Below are 27089 nucleotides of genomic sequence, written 5' to 3' on the forward strand. Positions count from 1 at the left end.
CTTTGCAAAACCAACACCACTTCAGACATGATAACATGGAGGTGTATATATATTAATTTACTTATTCTCACCTCATTGTATTTTACGAATAAAGTGAGAGAAATGACTTAATTTCAATGAGCGGCACAGTCCGTTTGTGAGAGTCGGTGTCTCAGGTGTGCCTGTATTTTAGAAGAAAAATATGCAATATTAAACCCATCTAATATTCTTCCTTTTCATCTAAACAAATACATCTTACATAAATTATAAAGGGTGACAATTAGTCAGTCATTTGTTTAAGAGGTTGTTTTTTTCCCCCTTTTATATCTAACATCTCCGGACCCACAAACGGGTCTGTTATAGGTATCTCTAACCCAGACTCTAACCCTAACCCTGGGGATTTAGGTGATGATATCTATCCCCCGCACTCACCGCAAAAAGTGACCACACATTTGTAGTCTTAGCTCCAACTCTGTGGAATCATCTTCCACAATCTATTGAATTTGCTGAATCTTTGGACTGTTTTAAATGGCGCCTAAAAACCCACTTATATCGGTAAGCCTTTATATAGATCTCCCTTCCTGTTCTCATGTCGTTTCATTTCAGTTTGGTCTGTTTCTCTCTGTGCCGTGTTATATTTTACACTTTACATTACACTATTTTGTTAATCTATTTGTTTTTATTTTGCATGTGTTTGTCAAGCGCTTTGTAACTGCATGTTTTAAAAAGTACTACATAAATAAAGCTTTACCTACATGCTCAATATAATGAAAGGAGTGGTGTGTATACCAAAATGCATGGTTTTTAATGAATATACTATAAATCTGAATTATATGCAACCATAAAGTACAAAGGATATTTCTTTTTTAGGTACATCATCTATGCACAGTAGTTTACACTGAAGTGAAACTAAAAATGGGGGAAAAAATGAAGATACACCTGGTTAGTGGTGTTAAAAATACACTCTTGGATCCTCTTAGGTGTAAAAATCTCACACTGAGTTTTAGGGTTTAGGGTTTCCTGGGTTGCGTGAGCAAAACACGTTGTTAGCCTCACTTAGGAGGTAAATTGTTGTGCAGTTTAAAGCAATCTGAAACTAATTCCATCAGAATGTAAAGGGACATCTGCTAATTTTAATAATTTGCAGATTACTCATATTTTCATTGACGTCAACTTCAAATAGGAGGTAGGCTATAGTAGAGTTCAAAGGGTCAATAAGGGACTAGGGGTTTGTTTTTTTGTTGGCCACCAGCTGTAAAATTTGTCATAGAAATAATATATGGTTTATTGTAAAAAAAAACAAAAAACAAAAAAAAGAACACCTTGATGTTCTTCCTTTTTTATTCACAGCTTTTTAATGAACCATAGAGGAAATGTGTGCTGTCATGTATTTCCTTGATAACTATCTTGATCTTGCATAAATGTCTCATTGCCATTAAAGTCCAGTAACTCACGAGGTTTCATTCATTAAGCTGCATTCCCCTTCTTCTACAACCCTTCCCCCATTTTACTGCCTGGCAGTATTTGGAAGAGAAATGGACGACTTCCCCACCAAACGGCTCCCAGAGAGAGTGGGTGTGTTAGCTAGACATCTTGTTACACAATAACGACAGAGTACTAACAACCGAGGCCAACGACAAAACACGGAGTTAGCACAGCGAGTTGTATTATTTCATGTAACCTAGCTGTAACGGTTAGATCGGCTGTAAATCCCTCTCAAACACGGGAGCCATATTCTACATCCGCATCTAAAAAAAATACAGGAAAATATGACAGAATTTAAATGGGATCAATCCGCAAGAAAATTAAGAATATCTAAAGACGAGCCTGTAATTATTTAAGCGTGATAAATGCGATCTAGCTACGAAGTAACAATCATTCTGCAGCAATGTGTCCTCTTCTTTAGCAGGCTGCCATTTCTACCTCCCTTCTACGGTGGCGTGCGTGAAACACACAACACGTATTCTTCCGCAGAGGGCTTGCGCTTTTTTCCGTTGAGGGGGAGGGGGATTTCACAAAACACCCCTCTACAAGCGACCGAGCGCCGCTAAAATTCACCCGGAAGGGTAGCCGACCTTAGGATAGCTTGGCGGTTTGTTCTTCGCGGGAGGAAGGACGTTTTTTGCGGGGCAAACAGCTCAGTGCGCACTAGTTGTCGCTGCGCGGAGGAGCACTAGACGCAGCCGGGACTTTTTTCTTGTGAGCGAAGCTGAATGGAGGCAGCCTCTTCCTGGTGGATAAACAGTGACAGCTACAGGGCAGCCACCTAGACCCACCACACAGGCTCTGGCGCTGCCCTGGCAAACAACACCAAAATGGCTTCAGACAGTACACACATCGCGCAGTTGACTTCTGGTGAGTAAAGGAGATCGGCAAAATATGTCATGGTTGTTGTAATATCCCCCCAATTTCCTCGGTGCCCTCTTCTAACGCAGCTCCCGTCCTCTTCTCCCCCTCCAACCATACCAGAACTGTACTTCCTAATAGCCCGATTTCTAGAAGCTGGACCGTGTCAAAAAGCAGCCGAGGTTGGTGTTTTTGCATTTTAGGAGAATTTATAATATGTCCGAAATTGTCATGGGGTGTAATTTTGTATTTTTATGCTATTTTCAGACCCTGATAAGGGAGGTGGAGGAGAAGGAGGTAAGCAGTCAGCAGTACGAGAGAGATGCTTCTCTCTGCACTGTACTTTGTGGTGTTGCTTTTACTCTGATTTATTCGTTTTTGTTTTAAAACACCACTCGATACATTTATGAACTGGATGATCACACTCGACACTATTTTTCCATCTCAGCTGCTACCCAGAAGGCTGGACTGGACAGGGCAGGAACACCCCGGGACGTACGACAATTTGGTAAGGGAGCTCTATAAGTGAGGAAAAAGTTTTTAGAGAGCAAAATAAAAATTGAATTTCCCGCAATTTTTAAATCAGGTGGTGAAGAAAAAAACTGTAAAGGACTTTGCAGGGCGAGCTGGGTGCAGATAGGGGCCGTTTTGGGGACACCATGGGGTCGGGTCCCAGTCTCCTGTGCACCGTGGTGTGCGAGTTTGGTGCCATGCATGGCCAAAAGGTCCTAATAGTTGTTGGAAAAATGTGTGTGAAATGTTGATACGTCATGAGTGTTGTGGTGTAGGAGCGCCAGGATCCGGAGGAGGGACTCCCTGCGCCACAAGCCCGAGAGAGATGGAGGCGCTCTTGTCCTGCAAAGAACCATAATTTGTGTGCATGTTTGAAAACACGCAGGGGGGCAAGAGTTGGGAAAACAGGACTTCTTTTTTTTTGGAGGAGATTATAAACAGTATATTCAGTAAAGCTGGAGTTACAGCTCCCATTTGAAGAGGGGGAAGCTGCTGCCTTGGTGCTGTGGAGTCATTTTTTTGGAGAGCAGTTTTTTTTTTTTTGTGGAGGATTGTGGTGCAGCAGCTCGGATGGAAGAGAAGAGGGTGATGACTTTATGTGAAGATGCGAGGTAACGTTGAGCTGATATCTTATAATCGCTCTATTAATTGACGTGCTAATTGTCATGTAAACAAACAGGACTCGCCTGAAAGCGCCGTTTACGCATGGGGGCGTGGAGAGAATTAATCATGGCTTATAAATTTTATTTCTTTAGCAGCTTGCTGAAAGTGTACAACCCGAATCTTTTGCTGTTGTTTAAGTTTATATTAGCGATTATTACAAATATAACGACCCACGGCCTGTTTAATCTACCCGAGGACCTACATTTTTGTGGATTTCTCCTGTCTCGTGCGTACAGGCAGGCAGTTGAACATCCAACACCAGATCGCATGAAGTGTAGATCCAAGAGAAGGGGGAGTGTAAATGTATACGGTTTAAGAAATTATTGACAGTGTCTTTCTGCCTGCCTGCCTGTGTGTGTGTGTGTGTGTGTGTGTGTGTGTGTTTTTTTTCTCCCTTCCTGCTTGGCTCACTCTGGCTCTCCGTTCCTCCTCCTCCTCCCATCCCCAGTCGTTCAGCCTGCCTCCTGTCTATTGTGCATAATTTCCTCTATTAAAAAAAAATACTGCGGAGGGTTTGTTTTTTTTTACTTTAATTATTAGACCAAATGGAAACATGGTGTTTTAAGGCATGAGGAGCCGGATCACTGTTGGATTTGTTTTGTCCGAGGTTGTGAACGGTCTGGGTTTGTAGATGAGGGGGTTGGGCAGTTAGGAGGAATCAACGCTGACTTCTTATGATATTGTAATAATTAGCACGATTAATTGTGGCTAATTAATTAAGGCGGTTTAATTAGATATAGGATTACTTCCTGTTTGCGTTTAAAATTGATCAGGAGCACAAAACACTTAAACATGGGCCTCTTTTTGAATGAAAATAGAAACATACTGTCATTATAACCATATTTACACACTTTCATTTTTAATTTTGAACATTAATGATGAGAAAATGTCAACTTGGCATATTATACAAATTAATAGAATCCTATGTCGTGTAACATAACATTTTAACTGTAATATATATTTATTGATTTATTTTGAACCTTTCATTGACATGTAAGGTGATAACTGTGCAGAAGGTTACTTGCAGTCATGTGTGTAAGACCATGTGCTCTCTGGTGCTGCTGTTGTGAGCGTGGGGGGAGTGTTATCCTCTACCGTTCAGATGCAAGTAAAATGGAGCAAATTGTTATTACATATCAATTCATTTGTGTGTGTGTGTGTGTGTGTGTGTGTGTGTGTGTGTGTGTTATTCGTAGCTCTGCGTGTACCTGAGAGGGGTTCGGGCACTGATATGTGCTTAGAAACACTGATCACGTCTCTGAACCAGCAACGATGTTGAAAGCAATTAAGGGGTCATTAATTGTGTGTGTGTGTGTGTGTGTGTGTGTGTGTGTGTGTGTGTGTGTTTCACAGAGACAGAGAATAAGTGTTAGTGTCAGTGTTGCTCACATAAAGGAATGGAGATAATGTGTGTGTTTGTGTGTGTTTGCGCGTGTGTGTGAGTGGAATAATTTCAAGCTTATTTGACCCCGTTCAGATATTTAAATCAGATGTGTCTGTAACAAAGCTGATTACTGCATGTCTGATTTAAATTAATACATTTAAAATGATCCCGCAATCCTGAAATAAACACCACAGTGTTGCATGCTGCATATTCATCTGTCATCCTGTAGAGTATTGTTAGTATTTCAGTCATTCACGTGTTTCTTCAGAAGTAGGCCATGTAGCAGTGTCCCCATGTGTCAGTGGACTGAGGGGACACGCTGTGTTTATAACAGTGTGGGTTTCAGTGTGTCTCACCATTTGTGTTGCATGCCACGCCCCCCCCCCAACCCCCTTCACGGCTGGTGTACTATGCTGCTGTAAACAGTATCCACATGCATCTTAAAGACAAAAGAGATCAAATTTTGGTGTTCATTTTGTTGCAGATGTTATATTTGACCTTTTTTTTTTAAATGTTGTGATATATAATAATAAATCATTTTGTCAGACGGCTCATTATGTACAGTATTTAAAATGGTTAATTTGGCCTTTTTAGAGCGATAAAAAGTAGGCCAACGTTTTATTTATTTTTTCATTGTTAACCCAGTTTGTTTAGTTTTTTATTTCAAATCTTTTAAACCTACAGAGAGTAGTCATTGATACATTTCTATTTATTCACCATTCCTTTTTGAAATTCTTCAGCACTCAGCAAACTAACAGGCATTTGGGATGGTGGTCTTGTTTTTTTTTGCTTCTACAAAATCTGCTGAAAATACTTTTTTGTGTGCATAAGAGTTTGAAAAAAGATGTTTTTGTCTACAGGCTGCAGTTGCTTGTAAATTCTTAATCATTCCTTTTTTTAAAAAAAAAAATTTGCCAGCCATTGTTTTATTTTTAATTGAGCAGGACCTACTGAAAATGTTTTTTTTTGTTAATCTCCCAAAGTGTCTAAAAGATCTTAAGATTTTCAGTTTTGGTGTAATCAGATTAACGTGGTAACACATGAATCATTTGGCAACAAAATGAGTAGAGCAAGTTTCTTTTAGTTTCTTTTTTTTGTCCCAACCTTCACCTCACTTGACTGGCGTTTTTGTGTTTATTTACCAGCCTGAATAGAAACTAAGTGTGAATGTCTTTGTATTCAGGTGAAGCTCTACCGACACATCAGTCCAGACCACCTGCTGCAGGTCTGCTCCAGAGTTTGTCCGCTGCTGGAGAGGGAGGTCCCTGCCAGTGTGCCTGGACTCACCAGCCTGCTGGGGGCCGGCAGGCAGAATCTCCTCCGTACCGGCAAGAGTGAGTGGCTACACGTGTGCACATGAGCTTCTTTAATGTACACACACACACACACACACCCTCAGGCACAGTCTATTGTACCTCTCTGCTTGTTTGTGACCTCATGTTGTACTTACGTGAGAAGAGGTGTGCACGCATACAGAACGAGCCATAATAGAGTCTGTATATAATGTGTGTATCCGCTCTTTTGTGTTACTCTTTCTCCAGGTTGCAAGCATGTTGTGTGGAAGGGCTCGGCGCTGGCTGCGCTTCACTGTGGACGACCACCGGAGCCACCAATCATCTATGGGAGCCCACCTAATATCGGTAAAGAAAAAGTTAAATTTTACAAAAGAAAAACAAACATTCAGTCATTTTTACTCCTTGTTTGTGCCTTGATGAGTCAGTTCTTACATACTACACCGTATGTTTGCCAAGGTCTTCACTGCCAGCAGCATTTGACAGCAGTGTTATTATTGATTTGCCTCAGAATCACACAGTAGATGAAAACAGTTGTGGGCTATTTTCTTTTCTTTGCAATGTTTTATTAAATCGGTGAGATTTCATTGATCAGCTCCTCTCTCTCTCCGATATCATGATGATGCCCTCACCCGGTGTATAACCTCTCTCACCATCCAGTGGAGACGAGCTACGGCCGTCGACTGAACGGCTCCTACCGTCTCAGGCAGCTGGTGCCCACGGCCGTGTACCAGCACATGAAGATGCACAAGAGGATCTTGGGACACCTGTCGTCCGTGTACTGCGTCACATTCGACAGGACGGGCCGACGCATCTTTACCGTAAGGCCATGAACTCTCTGCGCGCATGTGTGTGGCATATGTGTGTGTGGTTTCGTGGCGTGAGCTCAGCTCGTGTCACGCAGTCTGTGTGTGTGTGTGTGACATAATTGGAGCAGAGCTGGGATGCATCTGTGTGTGTGTGTGTTCTGCTATTTAAGGAGCCTGCTGAAAGTGATTTCAGTGACATTTGTTGCGCTGTGTTGTTTGTTTAGAGTCACCCCCTTGTACGCTTTGTATGTTTGATGCTTACAAGCTGTCTTTTGCTTACCAAGATGACCAAGCATCTGTATTCACTGTTGTAACAGCTCTGTTAAGAGGTAATTACTGTTTACCTTACCGTGAGGGGATTCCTTTACTGAATGACTCACAGTCCAATTCACCCTTCACGGGAGAAAATTCACACAACTTCAGGAGAATACTTTTGCTTTAAAAGAAATGAAACAAGGAATTTCCGGGGTCAAAGAGGAAGTTGACCTTTGCCCTCTGGATGCCCCTTGTGTGTGTGTATATATATATATATATATATGTGCTTTGTTAACTTCCTTTTCCTTATGGTTGTTTTAGAGAGTTAAATATTGAATGAACAATTGAGATAGTGTTGATTTAATGTTGCTGCCCTTCTGTTTGGATCCTTGAGTCAAACATTGCCTGCTGCTATACACCATTTTCAGCTTTCACTTCTTAAATCTCTAAAAATGGCTGTCTGCTGAGAGGGAGGGGGGGCGGAGGGGGGGGGGGGCTAGATTGACTCTCTCGGTCTCTCTTTTCTTGTTATCTCTCTTTCCACCGTTCTTACCCTCCCTGCTCTCTCTCTCTCTCTCCTTCTTTTTCTCCCCCCCCCCCCGTCCCTCATCTTGTGCTGCCCCTCCTTTGTTCCTTTCTCTATCTCTCTCTCTCAACCCCCCCACCACACCACACCCCCCCCCCCTTGCTATTTCTCATCATAACTGGAGAAAATGTTTCCTCTGAGGCGCTGGCTAAGTGCCAGAATTAAAATTCATTCTTGGTCTCGCTCCCTTTCTCCTTCTCCCTTTTTCTCTATGTTCGTTTCTCTCTCTCTCTCCCTCTCTCTCTCTCTCTCTCTCTCTCCGTCTCCTTTCATCACAAGATCATTTTTATTTATATATTTTTTTTATTTTTGGATCACTTCATGCACAAGTCTTGTTATTGAGGCTTTGCTGCAGTGGCAGGCAGATCAATTGATTACTGATTTTTTTTATTTTTATTGCGATGAAGCCGGTACGCTGTGATCGTTTATGATCAATGAGCCAAGTGCACGTAGGTTTGGTGAAACAATTGATTGCTGAACAGCCATATTGATTTGTGTAATATAGCTTTAGAAATAGTTGGGGGGGCTCATTATCACAGCCGCTGAAAAGGACAGATTAGATTGATCAGATTGGATTGTTTGCGTCTGTAACTGTGGATAATAATACTTCTCATTTGTAGCAAAAGTTTGTGTCGAGTAGCTTTTCCAAAAACCCTGAACCTTTATTTCTAGCCCAGCTCTCCTTCGGACATATTCGTTTTTTTCTTCGTCCATCTTGTCACAGCTATAATTTGTCCTTGGGCTTTTTTCTAAATCACTTAAGGAACGCTCGCTGTTTTGATCAGTCCACACAGAATAACAGCTACAGTCAGACTCTGTTCTATCTGGTGATGGAGAGACTGATTATGATTTTTCAAAGGAGGTGGGATCGGTGTTTTCATCTCACATTTCCTCTAAAAATCTATGCTGATGCTGATAGCGTGGCCTGTCTTATAAAATGTTTGGCAGATATAAACGCCTGGATGTCTTAGCATGATCTACAACTAACTAAAACGGTACATTCTGCAGTCTCTCCTTTATTCCCAGCTTGTAAAAAAAAATACCCAAACCAAAGTTATTTTTGGAACAAACATTAAATCACATCACGCTGCGTTTTTTTGCATCTCGACACTGGTAACCTGTTGGTTTTAAAAAATGATTCTGAGATCTTAATCAAGGCACAGATGGGTCTGGCAACATGTTGAATCACAAACCCTTTAACCCCTCATGAGCTGGATTACAGCCAGAAATTCTCAGCTGGGTCCCCGGAGGCTTTTCTGATGTCTTGATTGAAGGTCTTGATCATGCATTTTAAATCCAGAGACTAAAGACTGTGTAGTGAACTGCTTTGAGAGAGAACATCTCATAGGTTTGACTTCGTATTTTATCAGTTTTTAAGCGTACATGACCGTTTTCGTCGCGTTGCTTTTGTTTTCCTTGCTTTGCTCACATCGTTTTTTCCCTTAATTTAATACCTGCTACTAAGAAAGCTTCTCCTGCCAACAGTTTCTGTGAGAATAAGACATCTCAGTGAGGTCTTACCGAAGCCTCAGCCAATACACTTTGAGATTACTTCTTCTTCAGTGCGGTTCTACTTAATTTCAGCTGGAGCAAAGAGGACTCACAGAGCAGGCCGGTCTTATCTCTCTCACTGTAGTGTGAAAAATCTCGTGTCATCTCAGACCTGAAGTGTTTGGGTTAGCGCGTTACCCAGTGGGTTTGTTTGTATGGCTTTGTGCTTAAATGCCACGCTGAAAGACACTAATTTTACTTAGTTGCATACTTTAACCCCATCATTGTGAATAACCAAATGGAGGTAATAGTTTCAGGAAGCATTTACATAATTGCAGGAACCTGATCTTCTGAATACCTAACATATCGCAGCCTACAGGATACACAAACACTACAAAAGAAAAGAAAATTGAAGGACTTTTTCAAAGCTTATTGTTCTGACCTAAACCTGACAGTTAGATTAACATATACTGTTGTAAGATTAGATAAGAGGTCATTTGGTTTGCTCACTCTTATTTGGTCCTTAATCTGACTGAGATAATCTGGAGTTGTTTATAAAAGTTGCAGTACAGCACTTGTGCAGATGACGATGGAGTGCTCGGAAATATCCGTTGTCACTTTTTCTCACACTGCAGATTAATCACCTCTATTTTTGCATCTTAAGAGCTTCATTCCCTTTTCTGTTTGCGTTCCAAGTTTGCCAATCTGCTGACAGTCTTAGGCTGCAGCGTGCCCAGATATATTTTTTAAAGTCTTTTTGAAGTCGACATATTTAATTTGTCTTACTAGAAGTGTGCCTTTGAAGCAGACACGCCACTTCTCAAACTATCTAAAATACTCGTCTTCACTCATGTCTGATAGCCATATTGACTGCGTTTTCTCGCTTTTCCCAGGGCTCGGATGACTGCCTCGTGAAGATCTGGGGAACAGATGACGGGCGTCTGCTGGCGACGCTGCGCGGCCACGCTGCTGAGATCTCCGACATGGCCGTCAGCTACGAGAACACAATGATCGCTGCCGGTTCCTGTGACAAGACCATCAGAGTGTGGTGCTTGCAGACGTGCGCCCCTTTGGCCGTCCTGGAGGGACACGCAGCTTCCATCACCTCACTACAGGTTTGTTGATGTACCTGTCTGTAATAGTACATAAAAACTTAATTCTATATGTTTAATAGAGTTAGAGTATGACAGTGGGAGGTTGCATAGTTCAAGCAGCTCTTATAGAGTAAAGTCAACACATAATATTCCACATTTAATCAAAAATAAAAAGCATAATCTGTTCTAGAAGTCTGTTCTTTAGAGGATAAGAGAGTCACTAAAAGAACATTTAAACCATGAGACACTGACACTGCACTGCAATCCACTGTAGGTTTTACTTGTTAAGTAGAGTAGAGTAGAGGTCACGGAGAAACCTCCAAATATGGATGACTGGCTGATGTCCAGTATCTAATAAAATGTCAGTATTGGCTTCCTCTGCAGGCTTGATTTTACAATCAGAAGTGTGCATAATGGACTTGATGTCTCAAGCAGCAAGATTTGTTCTTAAACTTTGAATTATGTGATTGTTTACTGGTGTATCTATGTATTTTTAAGTTTTTATCCTGATCTCTTATCTTTCCCTGGATGCTATTTATTTGGGTTAATTGTCATTTGTGACCGTTCATTATACTCAGCTGTAACCTCTAATCGGTTGTATTTGCAGTTTTCTCCTCTTTGTTGCGGCTCCAAGCGCTACCTGTCCTCCACCGGAGCTGACGGCACCATCTGTTTCTGGCAGTGGGACGCACGCACGCTCAAGTTTGGGTGAGAGACATAGTACATTAAAGTCTCAGCCGCACAAGTGCCATTCACACCTTCCTGCATTAACATATTTGTCAAGCATTTGGCTAAAATGTCATTGTCATATTTGTGTTTGTTACATGGTGGAAATTAGAGTTTACTGTTTTTTTTTATTGTGCTGTGTGTTCTGTTGACAATGCAGATATACAGTTTTACCACATGCAGATCATTCTTCAGTACTGTATTGATCTAAACTAAGCATGGAAATAGGATGTTGCAACGTTCACAGTTTGCTTCACAGCTACTATCAGTTTCAACTTCCTGTTTGAGGTGGATATCCAATCCACTCTTCTTTAGTGCTTAATAGACTGAATTTCACACTGTTTTATATATACTGAATGTTCAAAAATAGATACTTGCAAGTAATACATTGTGTAAAGGAAGCAGGATTCAGCTGTAAAACCTGCTCTATTAAAAAACGTACAAACCAATATATTCAGGCAGGAACGGTGGATCAGTGTGTTTCATGTTAAACATTTATCTCTGTTCGTGTGTGTGTGTGTGTCCAGTCAGAGGCCCAGTAAATTCACAGAGCGCTCCAGACCTGGCGTCCAGATGATCTGCTCCTCCTTCAGTGCAGGTGAACACAGCTCGCTTTGATTTTCATGCATGCTTTGAGACCATCGGAGGGGAAATGGCAACAGAACTGGAAAAAAAAAGTGCACAATTAGCACAGATTAACTGAAGAGCTAGAGCAGCGGACAGACACTCAAGTGAGCCTGCTGCTCGTCAGTAAATGTGGAATAAGCGTACTTCACAGTCGTTCAAAGTGTATTTCTGTTTTGAGGTGCTATTGACCTCGAACTTTTGATTAATTACTTTAAAGTTAGCAAAGTTTGCCTGTACAAATACAGGACAAATTTGCAGTTTGATCCTTGAAGTTTATATTAACTGTTATATTATTTATGATACATTTGAAACACTAGTGGAATATATGAATTTTGGATACTACTTTACCTGAGGCAGGAAATAGATACAATACATTTTTAAAAGAATTGCCTATGTTCACTAACTGACCGAACGCTGTCCTAATTCTGTATGTGTATGTGTGTGTGTGTGTGTGTGTGTGTTTCCTGTTGTGTCCAGGTGGTATGTTCCTGGCAACAGGAAGCACAGATCACATCATCAGGGTGTACTACTTTGGTTCAGGCCAACCAGAGAAGATCTCCGAACTTGAGTCACATACAGTGAGTCAACATGGAGCCTTTTTACACACCGTTTAACAGTAATTGTATATCAATATATGTTTAAAATTGTACCATTGTACTTTTCCATAGATGTTTATAAAAACTACATGTTGTATCTACAGCAATCAACAGGTTATTCTTATGGGTCATTCACTAGCTAATCCCAGACCTTTTAATCATATCTCGTGGTCTTCCTCAGCAGATTGAGTTTGTTCAGTTGTCATGGAGAGAGTCGTCATTATTCTCCATGACAACTGAGCAAACTGCATCCGCTGAGAAAGACTGTAAAGGCAGTTGAAATCTCTGGAGATCGCTAGAAGTATTGACTTTGAGTAGTATTGATTTTTTCTCTCTTTTTTTTTGTCAAAAATGTGAGTTATTGATAAAACAAAATATAATTGTCATGATTTGTGAGACTGGCAGAGGAAATGCTTGTTACTCATTGGGTTGTGTTGACTTTTAAAACTGCATTTTTCTCACCCAGGACAAAGTTGACAGCATCCAATTTTCACATTGCAGTGACAGGTACGCTTGCATCCTTTGTCTGTGTGTGTGTGTGTGTGTGTGTGTGTGTGTGTGTGTGTGTGTGTGTGTGAGCTACATAGTTGCTGTGGTTTATTTTTGTGTGTGCAATGCTGTTTGTTTTTATGGAACCTCTGGGTGTTGTAATGTGACTTGATGGTGTCAGCAGAAACACCACCTTTACTTATTATCTGTTCTCTCGTACACACATACACACCCAGGCATACACTTGCACATATCACGCACTCGTTGAGTGTTAAATTGTGTGTGCCTGTGTGGAGTTTGCAGAAAAACAAGCTCAGCTGTAATTCGCCAGGGTTACTGTAATCTCAAGAGAAGGTAGACTGTCTATGCAAGAAGGGAGGGAGGGGTGGAGGAGGTGGAGATGGGGGGGGGGGGGGGGGGGGGGGCTACATAGCACTTAGCGTTGATATGTGTAGATGAAGGGAACTGTTGTACTGCAGAAAGCTGAAATAGAACCGACTGTTATATTTACAGTTTAGCAGCTGAATGAATCTGTGTTCACAAATCTGTGTGTTTTGTAGGTTTGTGAGCGGCAGCAGGGATGGTACAGCACGAATTTGGCAGCTGCAGCCTCAGGGCTGGAGGAGCATTCTGCTGGACATGCAGACCAAATTACCCGGGTATGTGTGTGTGTTGGGCGGTCAAAGTCTTTTTCACCAGCTATGTCTGTGCTTAGAGCTCAGAGCTGTGGGTTGAGGTCATCCTGCGGGTTATAGTCAATCTACATAGAGAAAAAAAAATCAATATCGTATAGAAAAGTCATTGACCTTTAAGCGTTTGTCTTGCAATTATTTCCATCTGCATTTACTTATCCAGAGAATGGTTAGTTATCTTATAATGTGCAGCACATAAATAATTAAATTAAAGAAAAAAACAACACTTTCACACCTGTGGCATAAAGTGCGACACAGTGATTGATTATCCGACTGCTCCCAGACACATTATAGATTTTCTGCAGGCGTCACAGACAGCGAATGAATGGAGATGACACTGACAGACCAGTTAAGTCTTTATTGTCTGAATGAACACAACAAACATGAGACAGCTATGAGAATAACTACAGATTGTAAGATATCTATACAGAACTGCAATTGTGTTTGTGATAAAAACGATCATTTTGAGATAATAAAATGAGCATTAAACAAAAAACACCAAACGCTCTAACTTAGTTAAATAGAAATCTCCCACTTTGCATGACTGTGCAAAGATTCACTTTGAAAGAAAAACAGAGCACTGTTCCTGTACCGGTTCCAGACAGTCTGCAATAGCACAAAAAGTCTAAGTCAGGAAATCGTACAAGGAAGTGTTGAAATGCTTTTGATGTGCTGATTTTCACATTTTACATGTGTATACAGTAACAGCTGTTGTTGTGAGTCATTATCTTAAACTGTAGAGACAGAGAGAAGGTCTAGCTGTCAAATCGGCCTGGCTGCCCATTAGTGGTGTTAAAAAGGACTGAGGATAATTGATAAATATTCAATAACAGCAAAGGACAGGTGATTAGTCGTTCACCCTTTCGATCAATAGTTTAGAAAGAGGATGCATTCTATTTTTAATGGCGTTTTACAATATGTCTTTTATTTAATTTCTGCATATAAACCAACTCGATCGATTTAAATGTGACATCAGTGTATCCACATGCGATTGGCGTTCATGGGTCGAGCTTGTAAGCAACGTGAATCACGGCGTGTCCGCTGTCCCTCCAGGAAGTACAACCCTCCGCCGCTGGAAGACAAGGTGACCAAGCTGAAGGTTACCATGGTAGCGTGGGATCGTCACGACAGCACGGTGATCACGGCAGCCAACAATCTGACGCTGAAGGTGTGGAACTCCACCACGGGAAACCTTGTCCATGTCCTGATGGTATGTAGTGATTAAACACAGCACACACACACCAGTACACACTCACACACACACGTAAACGGACTCTTAACATTCTAAATGCCAGCGTGCATTACACGTAAACAACATATTAAGGGTCTAACTTGCGTTGCGTCCAAAATTGCATACAATGCACTACATACTCATTATGTGTACTATCATTCAACATACTTTTGTGTGAATGAACAGTAGTACGCATCTTTTAGTTGTAATTATCACGTCACTTCCTGAGAGCCTCCTTGCTGGCTGAAGATGCGTAACCATGGTAACCCATGCCAACCATTAAGTCTGAACTAATTTAAAAAATATATTACAGCTAGCAAAGGGAAACTTTACTTAAATTGAAGGGTTATTGACGTTACGCCAGAGCCGCCCCGGTCGCTTGTCCGCCAGTGGCTGTTATGTTGTTGTCATCGTCATCACTACTGCTTTGCATTGTGGGATATTTATGCCGGCGCAGCGTGCAGTGCTAATATTTCCCTGGAAATAGTATGCACTTCATGTACTATTGATTTACATACACATACTGTTTTAGCGGACTAAATGGCATGTTAGTACAGAGTTTTGGATGCAGGGTTGTACTTCTATTCTCTTGTTATCCATGTGTAAGCTGCTAAAATGACACACTTAGAATATTATCTGTCTCCCACAATGGCAAACCAGCTTGACGGTTTGTCACAGCCTTTTGCAAATATTCATGTTTTGCATGTTTTAGTCTTTTTTTTTTTCTTTCTTTTACCTTACCTGTTACCTTATTGTCACATGGTAATGTAGTTGCTGGCAGGGACTGTTGAAAATTCTCCTGAGTGCTGCATTCAGTGACACATCAACATGGGACGTTTGGTATTTCCCTAGAAAGCATCGCATACGAACCCAAAAGAAAAAAACAGAAACTGTATTTTGTTTCTTGCATTAAACGGTTGCTTTTTGATAGCTTACTCTCTAACTAATCTTGCTTCAAGCACACTTAAACACACTCACAGGGAGGGAGGGTACTATATGTGACACAAAACATGCCTAATTTGTTAACGGGCTAAAACATGCAAAAATACAGGTATAATCTAATAAGACACAAACGCTGTTAAATTTTAATCTGTCTTTATTTATATCTTCGAGTGTCTTAATTTAGACTTTCACGTTGTTTAATGACAGGGTCACGAGGATGAGGTGTTCGTCCTGGAGCCGCACCCCTTCGATCCGAGGATCCTTTTCTCAGCGGGGCATGATGGGAATTGTATTGTGTGGGATTTGGCCAGAGGAGTCAAGATCCGCTCCTATTTCAACATGGTGAGACTCTTGACTACGCTTTCTATCTCTCTCACTCACTGTCTAGCAGCCACACGTGTCCACGTCCGCACTCTAGCTGACGGTGTCCAGATCCTGATATTTTTCCCCTCACATGTCACGCAGATGTAATGTTTTCTCACGCAGTGAATCAGCAAAAAGGTACGCTGATTAGGATGTTATTTCCTTACAATCTGCGTCTTCCCCCACCACACATTCTTTCCCTCTCTTTTCCAAGTGTCACTCTTTCTTTCACTTTCTTTTCCTCTCACCCACTCTCGTTTGTCAGCTCTCCCTTTCTAACGTTTCTAACCTCGATTGTGACGTTTTCTCTTTCACTTAATACACTTAGCGTAGTCATGGGTACATGAGCCTAGGATAGAGTGAAATCATGACACCATACTCATGTGCATATGCTGCCGTACATATTCATCTAGCATGTTAATCATTGTAGCCACTGTTGTATTTCCTGATCTTGTCTCTATGGTAACCAGGAACAGCATTAATCACGGCTCCAGAACAAGTGAGTCACTCTGTGCTGGTCGGCCAGTACTTGTGTTGATCACAGTTAGTGAATGGTGTTGATTAATACAGAAAAGAGTGTGACGAGATCCATTTCTGAAGAAAAATCTAAGTGTTAAAACAACAAGTTGTGGTTTTTTACGGGGGTTTTTCTTGGAGTCTTGTCGTCACCTCCCAGAAGTCACTGTGCCCAGCCAAGAAATAGTCCGGCTTGTAACCCCCTCAAGTTGTAATTTTTTACACTGTGGGTTTTTGTACAGATTAAACAAAAGTGATATAACATGCTCACTAATTAACACATTATATCACTTTTGTTTAATCTGTTCAAAAAAAAAAAAAAAGGAGTGTAAAAAGAGCCAGGCTAAATGTTTCCCCCTGTTTCCAGTCTTTATGCTAAGCTAAGCAAACTGTCTCCTGACTTTAGGCTTATACTTAACAGACAGATATGAGAGTGGTATCAATCCTCTCATTCTCTCATTTTTAATGGAGCAAAGCCTGTAAGTTCAGGCTGTTTATTAACTTGAGTCGCACTGCTACTCACATGTAACATATTGGACTCACAGCATCATGTATCCAACACACCTTTTACAATAAGGCTGTCAGTTTAAATAAACATAATCTGCATATTTGTGCTTCATCATTGCTGGTGCTACTGTTGCCCTTCTTCCAACTATTTGAATTTGTTAGCTAGCGAGCATGTGCCTGTCCCACATATACCAAAGTAGCAGATGATTTAAAGTGAGCTTCAGGTTCGTCTGTGTGAGTTCAGTGCAGATGCTCAGTCTCTTCACAGAATAAGGGACAAAGTGGAACAAATTCTAAAGAAATGTTTTCATATTATGATTGAAAAGGGATTATTGTGAGAGTGTTGAAATTTCCACAGAACCAACAAAAGATAACAGCTGGCTGATGGTCAAAACAGCTGTGGTCTTGCTTCTTTGATTTTCTGTTGATCAAGTTTCAGTTTCAGCAGGTGGCGTTCTCTAACGTCGGATAGAGTTGGATTTCAACAAAATCAGAATTGCTGGAAATAATAATGCTGTAAAAATGCTAAAAAAAAATACAACACACATGGATGTTTATAAACCCTCTGTTTGTTGAATCATAATTGTGTTATATTGATTTCTTTTTAAAGAAAATCTTAGATAGAGATTTATTCTTAAAAGTATTCCAGCAACTAATGGAAAAGTGCTTTTGATCTTGTGACTGAGCCGTACCACCACTGTCTGGAATTCCCCTTGCTAATGTAATACTACGATTTACAGTGTACACCTATTTCCCCTCCCACTCTCTCTCTCTCTCTCTCTCTCTATCTCTCTTTCTGTTGACAGATTGAGGGACAAGGGCACGGAGCGTTGTTCGACTGCAAATGCAGTCCAGATGGGCAGCATTTTGCAGCAACGGACTCCCATGGACACCTGCTCATCTTCGGCTTTGGCTCCAGCAGCAAGTATGACAAGGTAAAACAGCCACAAACAGGTTCATCTTGAATATTTGTACCTGGAATTCCCCCAACAACACGTAATTGAATGTTATCAGTAATAACAAATGCCCCTGTCGTGCCATTTCCTCAGATCAAAGGTTTAAACATCATCAATGAATCATTAAATTCTCATTAAAAACATATTGAAGTATTATCTTTAATATGTACTTATAATATACCTTATTACTTTCCACCTCTGCTTCAGATAGCGGACCAGATGTTCTTCCATACTGACTACCGGCCACTGATCCGGGATGCCAACAACTATGTTCTGGATGAGCAAACTCAGCAGGCGCCACACCTAATGCCCCCTCCCTTCTTGGTGGACGTAGATGGGAACCCCCACCCTCCAAGATACCAACGGCTGGTGCCTGGCAGGGAGGGCTGCAGGGATGAACAGCTGATCCCACAGATGGGGGTCACTTCTTCAGGTACAGACACTGAAAGCAGACCCTGAGTTGTAGTTAAAACTTCGGGGTGCTTGTACACTTCAGAGTAGATCTCTGCCTGGGGGTGACACTGTCGTCTTCTCTCTAATCATAGCCCGTCTGTCAAGCCGATCAAAGACACTTCTGTCTAGCTGATCATATTGCTCTCATCGCCTGTTACTTGACAAGAATGTTATCTGTCCTCAGATGTGCTTAATGAGAGGCTTTTACTGAAACTACAGTAGCATCAGCAATTAAAACCAGAATTAATAAGGCAGTTAAAAAATCCTTGCAGTGATTTAAACAGAAACATCAGTAGTTAATGAAATACATTAGTAGTGCACAGCGGAGATAGGTAAGGTAGACAAGAGGATAAAGAGGAATCACTGAAGTGACAATTGGATACTATGAAGTCTCAGAGGTTTTTGCCTCACGGTGTATAGAACAGCGTTAACCTTACCTCACCTTGTTGTCGGCTTTTAAAAAGCATTCTGGGTATTGAGGTGACTGTGCAGGATTTTGGGAAAAATCCTTCGTATTTTGTTCCTCTTTGAAGTTGGCAGTAGAGCACTGTGATGTGCAGAGTGTAGGAATTTTTAGCTTGGCTCTGCTAAATAGAAATAAATGCAATAAAGACGTGTGTACCTGCAGTTTTCTGTGTGAAGATTGTGGAAGTGTTCTTTAGGACTGTAATACAGGTTGTTTGTTACAGTTGCTCATTGTTTCTCTTTCACTTTTTATGTCACTCACTCTTGCTCCGTTCCTGTCTGTTTCAGGCCTGAACCAAGTGGTCAGTGAGCAGGCGGTGGATGGTCCTAGTCCTCTGGATACCATGATCCAGAGACTGCAGCAGGAACAGGACCAAAGACTAGGCACTAATGATTCCCCTACTTCTGCTGCTGTTAACACCAGAGCCAACAGAGGTAGGACCAAATGATGACAGTGATGTCATACTATTGTTGTGTGGGCAGCTTTTATGTGGTATGCATTCTGGTTCACATGCTATGCAAATTAGTTGCAGTGTTTGTTTTCACCTTATTTGGGGCATTCCCGATGTCAATTCAATGTCTTAAAGTCTGTGTACAGCAATAATAAATATGTGTTCTGAGTTCGTCACACCACAGAAAAATGTGGAATTAGAATGATTGAAAAAATTGCCAAATATATAAAATTAGGTTTCAAAATCATTGAAAAACAAGCAGCATTCACTGCTCTGAAACGCTGGGGGCGAGTCTGCTGAAGGAGCTGAAAGCACGGGTCGACTCAACAGCCTCTAAGTTAACAATGCTCATACCAATTTCCTGTATAAAAATACACAATTTAAAATAGGCCGTGTTTGTAGGTGTAAGGCAAGCAACTTGGATGATATTTTAAAAAATAAAGTAACTTTAGGAGCTGCTGTTTTAATTCAGCACATATTTTGTAGGTAAATGTGGACTTGTGTCAGTAAAAATGTAACTTAAATGACTAGTGAACAAGTGATCCATCACCAATCATTATGTTAAATTGTAGTTTTTTTCACTGGAGTTTGATGCACTTAACATTACTCACTTCTCTACTGATAAGTCCTCAGTGGCTTCATCGTGGCCGTCACCAAAATCCTCTCCGCCGTGCTTTTTTGGTGAAGTGCTGCCCAGTAAGTGCTCTCCCTCTGGTCGGGGACCTCACAGTCACACAGCCGGTGTTAAAGCCAAAAGCTTGTAAAACTACCCGGTGTAAAAATAGTAACTATGAGTAAGTGCGCTCTAGTGTTTATATAGTTTGGGGGGTTGAGGGGGTCATGTTAATAATAATAATAATCACCCCTCTACGTCATAGAGCCGCCATTTCAGTCCCGCCCAAAAAAATCTGAACACAGAAATGGTGAAAAACAGTTTTAACGCTGTAACTCCACAGTTCAGCATGTTTAATGTGTTTAAAAAGAAATTTTCCTTCACAGGGACTTAAATCGAGTTAAAAATATTATTCCTAACTTTTAAACTATATTTGAAGCAGGTTTAAACAGAAACTGAGATACCACTTTAGTCCAGATATGAAAAGTACACCACACAATACATAATACTTATAGAGCTACTATATTGTGGAACTAAGAAAAAGATAATAATAACATGCATGGTTTATATGAAATACTGTATATAAATACATCATTCCCAATAATATAGAAGAAGCATTTTCAGCATTTACACAGTAAACCTGAAGGATTCATAATAAAGGGCCGTCCACACCAAAAACTATAAATATAACACCAACAATAACAATGTGAGCATCCACACTTATGAATGATAACGTTCTGTAAACAGTGGCGTCAAGCACACGCTGGCGCTCCAGCTGTGTCGGCAGTTTAGGAAAATGGATGTTAATGACTTGTTACTGCTGTATGTCGCACAGAGAAAGAAAAAAATAAGATCAGAAGGGGTTCACAGGCTGATTCAATGTGTCGCTCAGAAGTATTTTCGGGACACCAGTTGCTGTGATGTTCCAGTATTTACAGACCGAACCGCACCGACCGAGGGTAGCAGATGCTGAAGTGTGATGTGCAAATGTGCACAAACGTTGCGCCGTGGCAGGGACACACAGTATGAGCACAGATCTGAAGTCATTGTTATTCTTTTATATTATAATGGAGAAGAAAGTTCCAGCATCATTGTGTAATAAAGAGAGACAAACATTTCTAAAGAAGTCACCCCTGGGTGTCATTCTGCTCCAATTTACAGCGTGTTAGTCTGTGGTGAGAAGGTTAGTCATGAAAGATGACAAATGCAGGTTTCGGTGTTTTACTGGAAATTTCAGGCTAGATGGAGATTTTGTCGTGCCGTCTGGTTTAGGGGATGGATTTTGATTGGCTGTCAGTGTTTCTATTGTTCATCAAATCACCCTGAAAGTGATCCCCAACGATATCGTTCACAGCTGTCGTTGTCGTTATAGTTATGGTTTGGACTCTGCCATCCACTTGAGTCAGAATGATTTTTAAAACTATGTATTTACAGTTATCGTTATAGTTATGGTTGTTGGTGTAGACGGCCCTTAACATTTATCCATTAGCTAATGAGAACACAGATCAAAATCATCCATGTGTCCTTGGCTTTAGTGCTCCTTACATACACATTAGCATACACTATGATAGTTAATTGCATGCAGCTGGCTTTATTTAAAAGAAAGAAACTGCAACCAGACATGCAATAAAAACAATCAGTCTTTTTATTGCTATTTTGATTATCAATTAATCAGTTAAGCCATTTTTTCTGACATTTGCTGCTTCCAGCATCTCATGTGAGGATTTGCTGCTTTTCTTTCTCTTATGTGATAGTAAACTGAATATATTCGGGTTTTTGGACTGGACTGAAACAAAGCAAGCACTTTGGGCTTTAGGAAATTGTACAAAACTGTATCAACAATCAATTGATTAATCAAGAAAATAATCTGCAATTTATCACTAATGACAATAATTGTCAGTTGCAGCCTTCTTCCCATTTATTTTAAAGCTACAAATTCTCATTTCATCAATTTTGAGATAGTTTAATCACTCAATTTCGCTTATAAAGTACTGACATGCTACTAAATGATGGACTACAAATGCAAGAGCCTGGTGTCAGCCGTCTCATCTTCATCTATTATGTTAATCAATGGAACAATATCCCAAAAAAACAGGTAAGGCCGTCGACAAAGTAACTCAGGCCGAGCTCTAACTTCTCTCTCTTTGACGTCTCCTCCCTCAGGATCGGTGGGTTCGCCAACGGAGGTGCACTCCCCGCCCAACGTGGGTCTCCGCCGCAGCGGGCAGATCGAAGGTGTTCGACAGATGCACAGCAACGCCCCGCGCAGCCAGATGGCCACAGAGGGAGACCTGGTGGCCTGGAGCCGCAGGGTACTGGTCCCCGAGCTGGAGGACGCCTCTGTCAGGTAAAACAAACACACACACACGAAACAGATTTAATTGAGGCGGAACCTGTTTTGGCAGTAACAGTATAAATGCATGTCATGACTTTGCGTGTGTGTGTGTGTGTGTGTGTGTGTTTATTGTGTAGGAGACAGGTGAACTGGCGTGAGGCTAAAGGGGAAGAGGAGATCAATATTTACCAGTCAGAAAGGAGGAGACGCACCATCCATTCTCTCCCCAAGGAGAGCAGGGTAAGTCAGTTAGTACACTCACTCACTCACTCAAACATTGTTTTACAACATCTTTAAAGTATATGATCATGTTTTTCCTTTAAACTTTTTTTATTCAGGAGTTAATGTCTCCAGGACGTGGCACTTCAGCTTATTTTTAATCAAGATTTTTTTCCTCATTTGCATATTCTGACCTCGTGTCCCTAATTATTTTCCCGCTATCAGTTCTTAAATCACTGGAGTTTAGATCGCTTCTGTCCTTCACATTCACCACACTCCTCTCTCTGTTGTCGCAGGTTCATCCGACATCAGAGTGTGCTACTGATGAGGGGAGGAGGAGCCAGGGTAACCACGGTTATCACACTCGAGCTGCCATGGAGGAGACGAGCCGCCAGAGCGCCGAGGCTGCGGACGACGACGACAGCACCTCTGAGGTAGATGAAGTACTGTCGCTGCCTGGTTTTGAATTTAGCTTTTTGGTCACCCTTTAAGAAGTTCACAGACTGCTGGCACTATGAACATGATCTTTTTTTTCATCATTTTCAAAAAGAGTAACTTCAAAGCAGACAATCAGTCCAACAGTGTAATAAATACTTAAAAATGTCCACTTTCATAACAAGGGTCTAATCCTAATTTAGGTGGACCAACCCCAAAGAGGGTCGAGCATTGAAGGGTTAAAGGGGGTGTAGCTCTTCCGGTCACCACGTCATCTCTTGCTTATGTCCATAGCAGATTATGTCTAGTGACTACAATGAACACACTCCTTCCTTTTCATTGATTCTTTTGTGTTTTTGTGAATCTTTGTGTCGATCAGAGTGCTCACATAAAAGACCATGTGTTTTCAGGGAGAGGTGGAGGTACGGCAAATAAACGGACACTCAGAGGAGGAGGAGAAGGAGGATGAGGAGAAAGAGCCCTGGCCGGATGACCACAGTAGCTCAAGGTGGGCTACATACAGTATCTCGTGCTGATTTATCACATCAACTATTATCTACAGATACACAAACATATTGTATGAAAATCAAAACACAAACAAAGTCAGATGCATCTGTACATTTTATCTTTTCTCTGCGATGCGTCTGCAGCGACTACTCCAGCGATTACTCAGACTGGACAGCGGACGCGGGGATCAACCTTGAACCGCCCAAGAAGAGCGTTAAAGTGAAAAAGAAAAGCAGCGGCTCAGAGGAGGACGGAGAGAAGAAGAGGGATCCGAAGAAAGAAAGAAAGAAAGACAAAGCAGACAAAGATGGCGCATTACCAAAGAAGAAGAAGCCAAAGGAGAAGAGGAAGGTTTGTTATTAGTAATGTAATGTTGTGATTCAAACTATATATATAAGATTTTAAGATTTAGAGAGAAAAACAGTTACATATGCAAAAATTTAAACCCCTGGAAGCGATGTGAGTGAGTATTGATTCTGTTGTGTGTCATTCAGAGGACAGAGTTTCAGGAGGAAGGGTTAACTCTGGAGGAGTGGCTTCCCTCTGCCTGGATTACAGACACGGTTCCCCGGAGATGTCCTTATATACCCCAGATGGGAGACGAGGTACACACCCCCTTGTTCCTGTTACAGCGTTTTCATCACATGTGCACCACATGTCTGCTTACACCAAAACACAGGCTCAATGTTTTACGTAGCAACACGACCAAATGTGTAAAAAGCCACGTTAGCAGCCACAAAGCTGTAATGCTCATTAAACATCAGGAAATTAGTTGAAAGAAAAATTGAGTTGTGGATCCTTATCACTAGTGGAGTAAAATATTTACATTTTGGCCTGAGGGTGATGCTAGTGTATGGTGTTACCTAAATGAAAAGTTTTTTGGCCACTCTGGGACAAGCTGTGAGCACAACATGGACATATGATTACCTTAAAAGTTGGAGATCATGTTAACAAACAATTGCCTTTATACATCCAACAGATATATTAGCAATTATTTAGAGTTGTGCTTCATGTGCTTAATGTTGCACTATGTTAACAAGCTAGCTGCTAACATTGTCCATTTTTGCAAAACAATGAGCTGAAAAAGTCTATAAAGCTCTGTAGAGCTGAGGGAACTGCGGAGTCACATGATCCATTGTTAATATACAAATATTGATTATAGTTTTAACTGTACTTTGTCAGCCTTTTTTTTTTAGCCTAATAACTAAGCTGTGAGCTGTATGCTAGTATTAGCATGCTAATGTGTCAACATCATAGCATATTTCATTATCACTTCAGCTGCCGACTTGAATTCCAAAGAGGGGAAGAGCTCATATTATGTCTGTACCTAATTTCAATATATTTCATTCAGACAAACTGACCACATTGTTGTCTGTAGCTGCTAGTGTGGCTACAAATATCCTTTCAGTATGTAGCAACATGTTTCAGATTTCTAAATAGAGTTAAATGCCCCAGAGTCAGGAAATGTACTGACAATATATACATGACACAGTTTGAGTTGCTTTATTCTGACTTCATATTTGAAATGATGGATGTGTGTGTTTGTGCAGCTGTACTACTTCAGACAGGGCCACGAAGCCTATGTGGAGATGGCCAAACAAAAAAAGATTTACAGCATCAATCCCAAGAAGCAGCCCTGGCACAAGATGGAGCTACGGGTAAGGAACACTTTGACAAAGATGGATTTAAGACTCTGAAGAGAGACATTGCTCTTTAGATCCCATGTATCTAGAGATTTATACAATCTCTTTATTTTACCTTACCACTGAAGATAAACCCCTTATAGAAACAGTATAGCCATGTAACAAAAAATCAATACGACATTTAAGAATATTAAAGTAAAAATCTGTTCTAAAATTAAGACTACCCAGGAAATCTCTCTGTAAAAACAACATCTTTGATGCATTAAACATCATATGCCAGATCCTGTTTTGAGATCAAGAGACATTTTGGGGATGTAATATTCTCAGTGATATTTCTCTTTTAAGGATGTTGAGTTTCAAAGGAAAAGCTAAACAAACAAAAAACCCACAATCTCCCCAGTAATACAAGGAAATACCCCATGAATTGCTGCAACTGCCACCTACAATGATGTAATCATTCACTGTTGTTTCATTGTTATCAACAACTCAACACACACACACACACACACACACACACACATAGGCACACAGTCATGTACACCTGTTAGTGGCATTTCTTCTTCATCAGAGACACTTGTCTGGTTTCACTTTCATGTGGACTTTAATCCCTTTCCTGTACTAAAAATGTCCCTCTACTGAAAGAAAAATGTCTATATGAAACCGTCTAAAAAAAGCACCATCAGACACTTGAACACTTAAAAGTAACAGCGTATAGGATTGCATTTTTCTTCTCCATGCGTGGAGGCTGAAATAGCAATTTCTGTGAAGACTGTGAGCCATAATGCATTGCAGCAACAGTGTGCACCTTTGTGAATGTATTGCCTATAGCGTGTGAAATGTAGCGTATATCTTCTTTTTGTAATTTGAACAACCAATCATGGCAACACTAAAGCATTATTGTCTCCCAATCTCATTTTTTTTCTCTAGTGTCATTGCTAACACTCCCTGCACCTACATATACACTGACACACTGAAAAGAAAACGTATCAATAGAAAGTTAAAAGTAGTGCATTGAACTATGTTTAACTTAAGGAAATTAGTTGTGCTGATTTGCTTTGTTTGTTTTTTTTATTTGTGTTGTTCAGGAGCAGGAGTTGATGAAGATAGTTGGCATTAAGTACGAGGTGGGTTTGCCCACACTGTGCTGTCTGAAGCTTTCTTTCCTCGACCCGGACACCGGCAAACTGACCGGAGGATCCTTCTCTATGAAGTAAGATACTCAAAAGAGCTTCAGAGGGTCTGCGGCTTTTAAATAAACCTGACATAGCCAGCGCTGCAAATGAGCAAATGATCTATAAATATTGAATATCAACTTATCATCTGTGAGAGTAAATGTTGACATATCTTGACTCTCTCTCTCTCTTTTCATCATTTTCTCTGTTTTCAAAATGTAAAATACCAATGAACAGTTGCCTAATGCTGTTATAAAATGTCAGCGTTACAACATGGGGGGTTTATTTTACCGAACAGTTCGTTAAAGTGCAATCAACAAAATAAGAATGCTGAAAAATCTCATATAAAGTCGTACAAAATGTTACATTTTCTTGTGTAATTGAAATGTAAAAGGCACAAATTACCGGATACATATTTGAGGACCGAGCATTTACCGCATATTTATTATGAAATCAGATTTTTTTCAACCTGCTTTTTCTAATGTGTCTGGTACCCTTGCTTTTGTTACATGGTAGATTTCCTACATTAAATTTTCCATTAAAACAATATAGAGTTTTCCAGTGCCAATACTGTGTGAAACTGTTTTCCTAAACTGTTCCCCTAATCTAATTTCAAATATAACAAGTCTTTTCTAAATTAATTCCTATCTCGACTCAAGACAAGACTCCTAAACCATTAATCCCAGTAATCTTGACTGACATTATAAAGTAAAACTGTTACCGCTATCTGCTACCACC

At 40.7% G+C, this 27089-nt stretch overlaps 1 protein-coding gene across 1 annotated transcript in view; it reads left to right on the forward strand.

Annotated features, from left to right (window-relative positions):
- The first annotated feature begins 1937 nt into the window (after positions 1 to 1937).
- Positions 1938 to 27089, forward strand: part of LOC122999657 (pleckstrin homology domain interacting protein) — a 35170-nt gene continuing 10018 nt past the window's right edge. The window contains exons 1-26 of the mRNA XM_044376756.1: positions 1938 to 2334; positions 2449 to 2507; positions 2593 to 2622; positions 2774 to 2833; positions 6069 to 6219; positions 6427 to 6525; positions 6838 to 6998; positions 10212 to 10433; positions 11020 to 11120; positions 11666 to 11736; positions 12243 to 12343; positions 12828 to 12868; positions 13411 to 13509; positions 14596 to 14752; positions 15923 to 16057; positions 17908 to 18036; positions 18265 to 18490; positions 19264 to 19410; positions 22204 to 22387; positions 22513 to 22615; positions 22891 to 23028; positions 23440 to 23537; positions 23680 to 23887; positions 24031 to 24141; positions 25087 to 25194; positions 26265 to 26389. Of these exons, the coding sequence (XP_044232691.1) occupies positions 2295 to 2334; positions 2449 to 2507; positions 2593 to 2622; positions 2774 to 2833; positions 6069 to 6219; positions 6427 to 6525; positions 6838 to 6998; positions 10212 to 10433; positions 11020 to 11120; positions 11666 to 11736; positions 12243 to 12343; positions 12828 to 12868; positions 13411 to 13509; positions 14596 to 14752; positions 15923 to 16057; positions 17908 to 18036; positions 18265 to 18490; positions 19264 to 19410; positions 22204 to 22387; positions 22513 to 22615; positions 22891 to 23028; positions 23440 to 23537; positions 23680 to 23887; positions 24031 to 24141; positions 25087 to 25194; positions 26265 to 26389 (3104 nt within the window). The 5' untranslated portion in view covers positions 1938 to 2294. The remainder of the gene's footprint in view (positions 2335 to 2448; positions 2508 to 2592; positions 2623 to 2773; positions 2834 to 6068; positions 6220 to 6426; positions 6526 to 6837; positions 6999 to 10211; positions 10434 to 11019; positions 11121 to 11665; positions 11737 to 12242; positions 12344 to 12827; positions 12869 to 13410; positions 13510 to 14595; positions 14753 to 15922; positions 16058 to 17907; positions 18037 to 18264; positions 18491 to 19263; positions 19411 to 22203; positions 22388 to 22512; positions 22616 to 22890; positions 23029 to 23439; positions 23538 to 23679; positions 23888 to 24030; positions 24142 to 25086; positions 25195 to 26264; positions 26390 to 27089) is intronic.

The sequence above is a fragment of the Thunnus albacares genome, chromosome 16 (genome assembly GCF_914725855.1).
Source record: "Thunnus albacares chromosome 16, fThuAlb1.1, whole genome shotgun sequence".
In the NCBI taxonomy this organism is placed as follows: Eukaryota; Metazoa; Chordata; class Actinopteri; order Scombriformes; family Scombridae; genus Thunnus; species Thunnus albacares.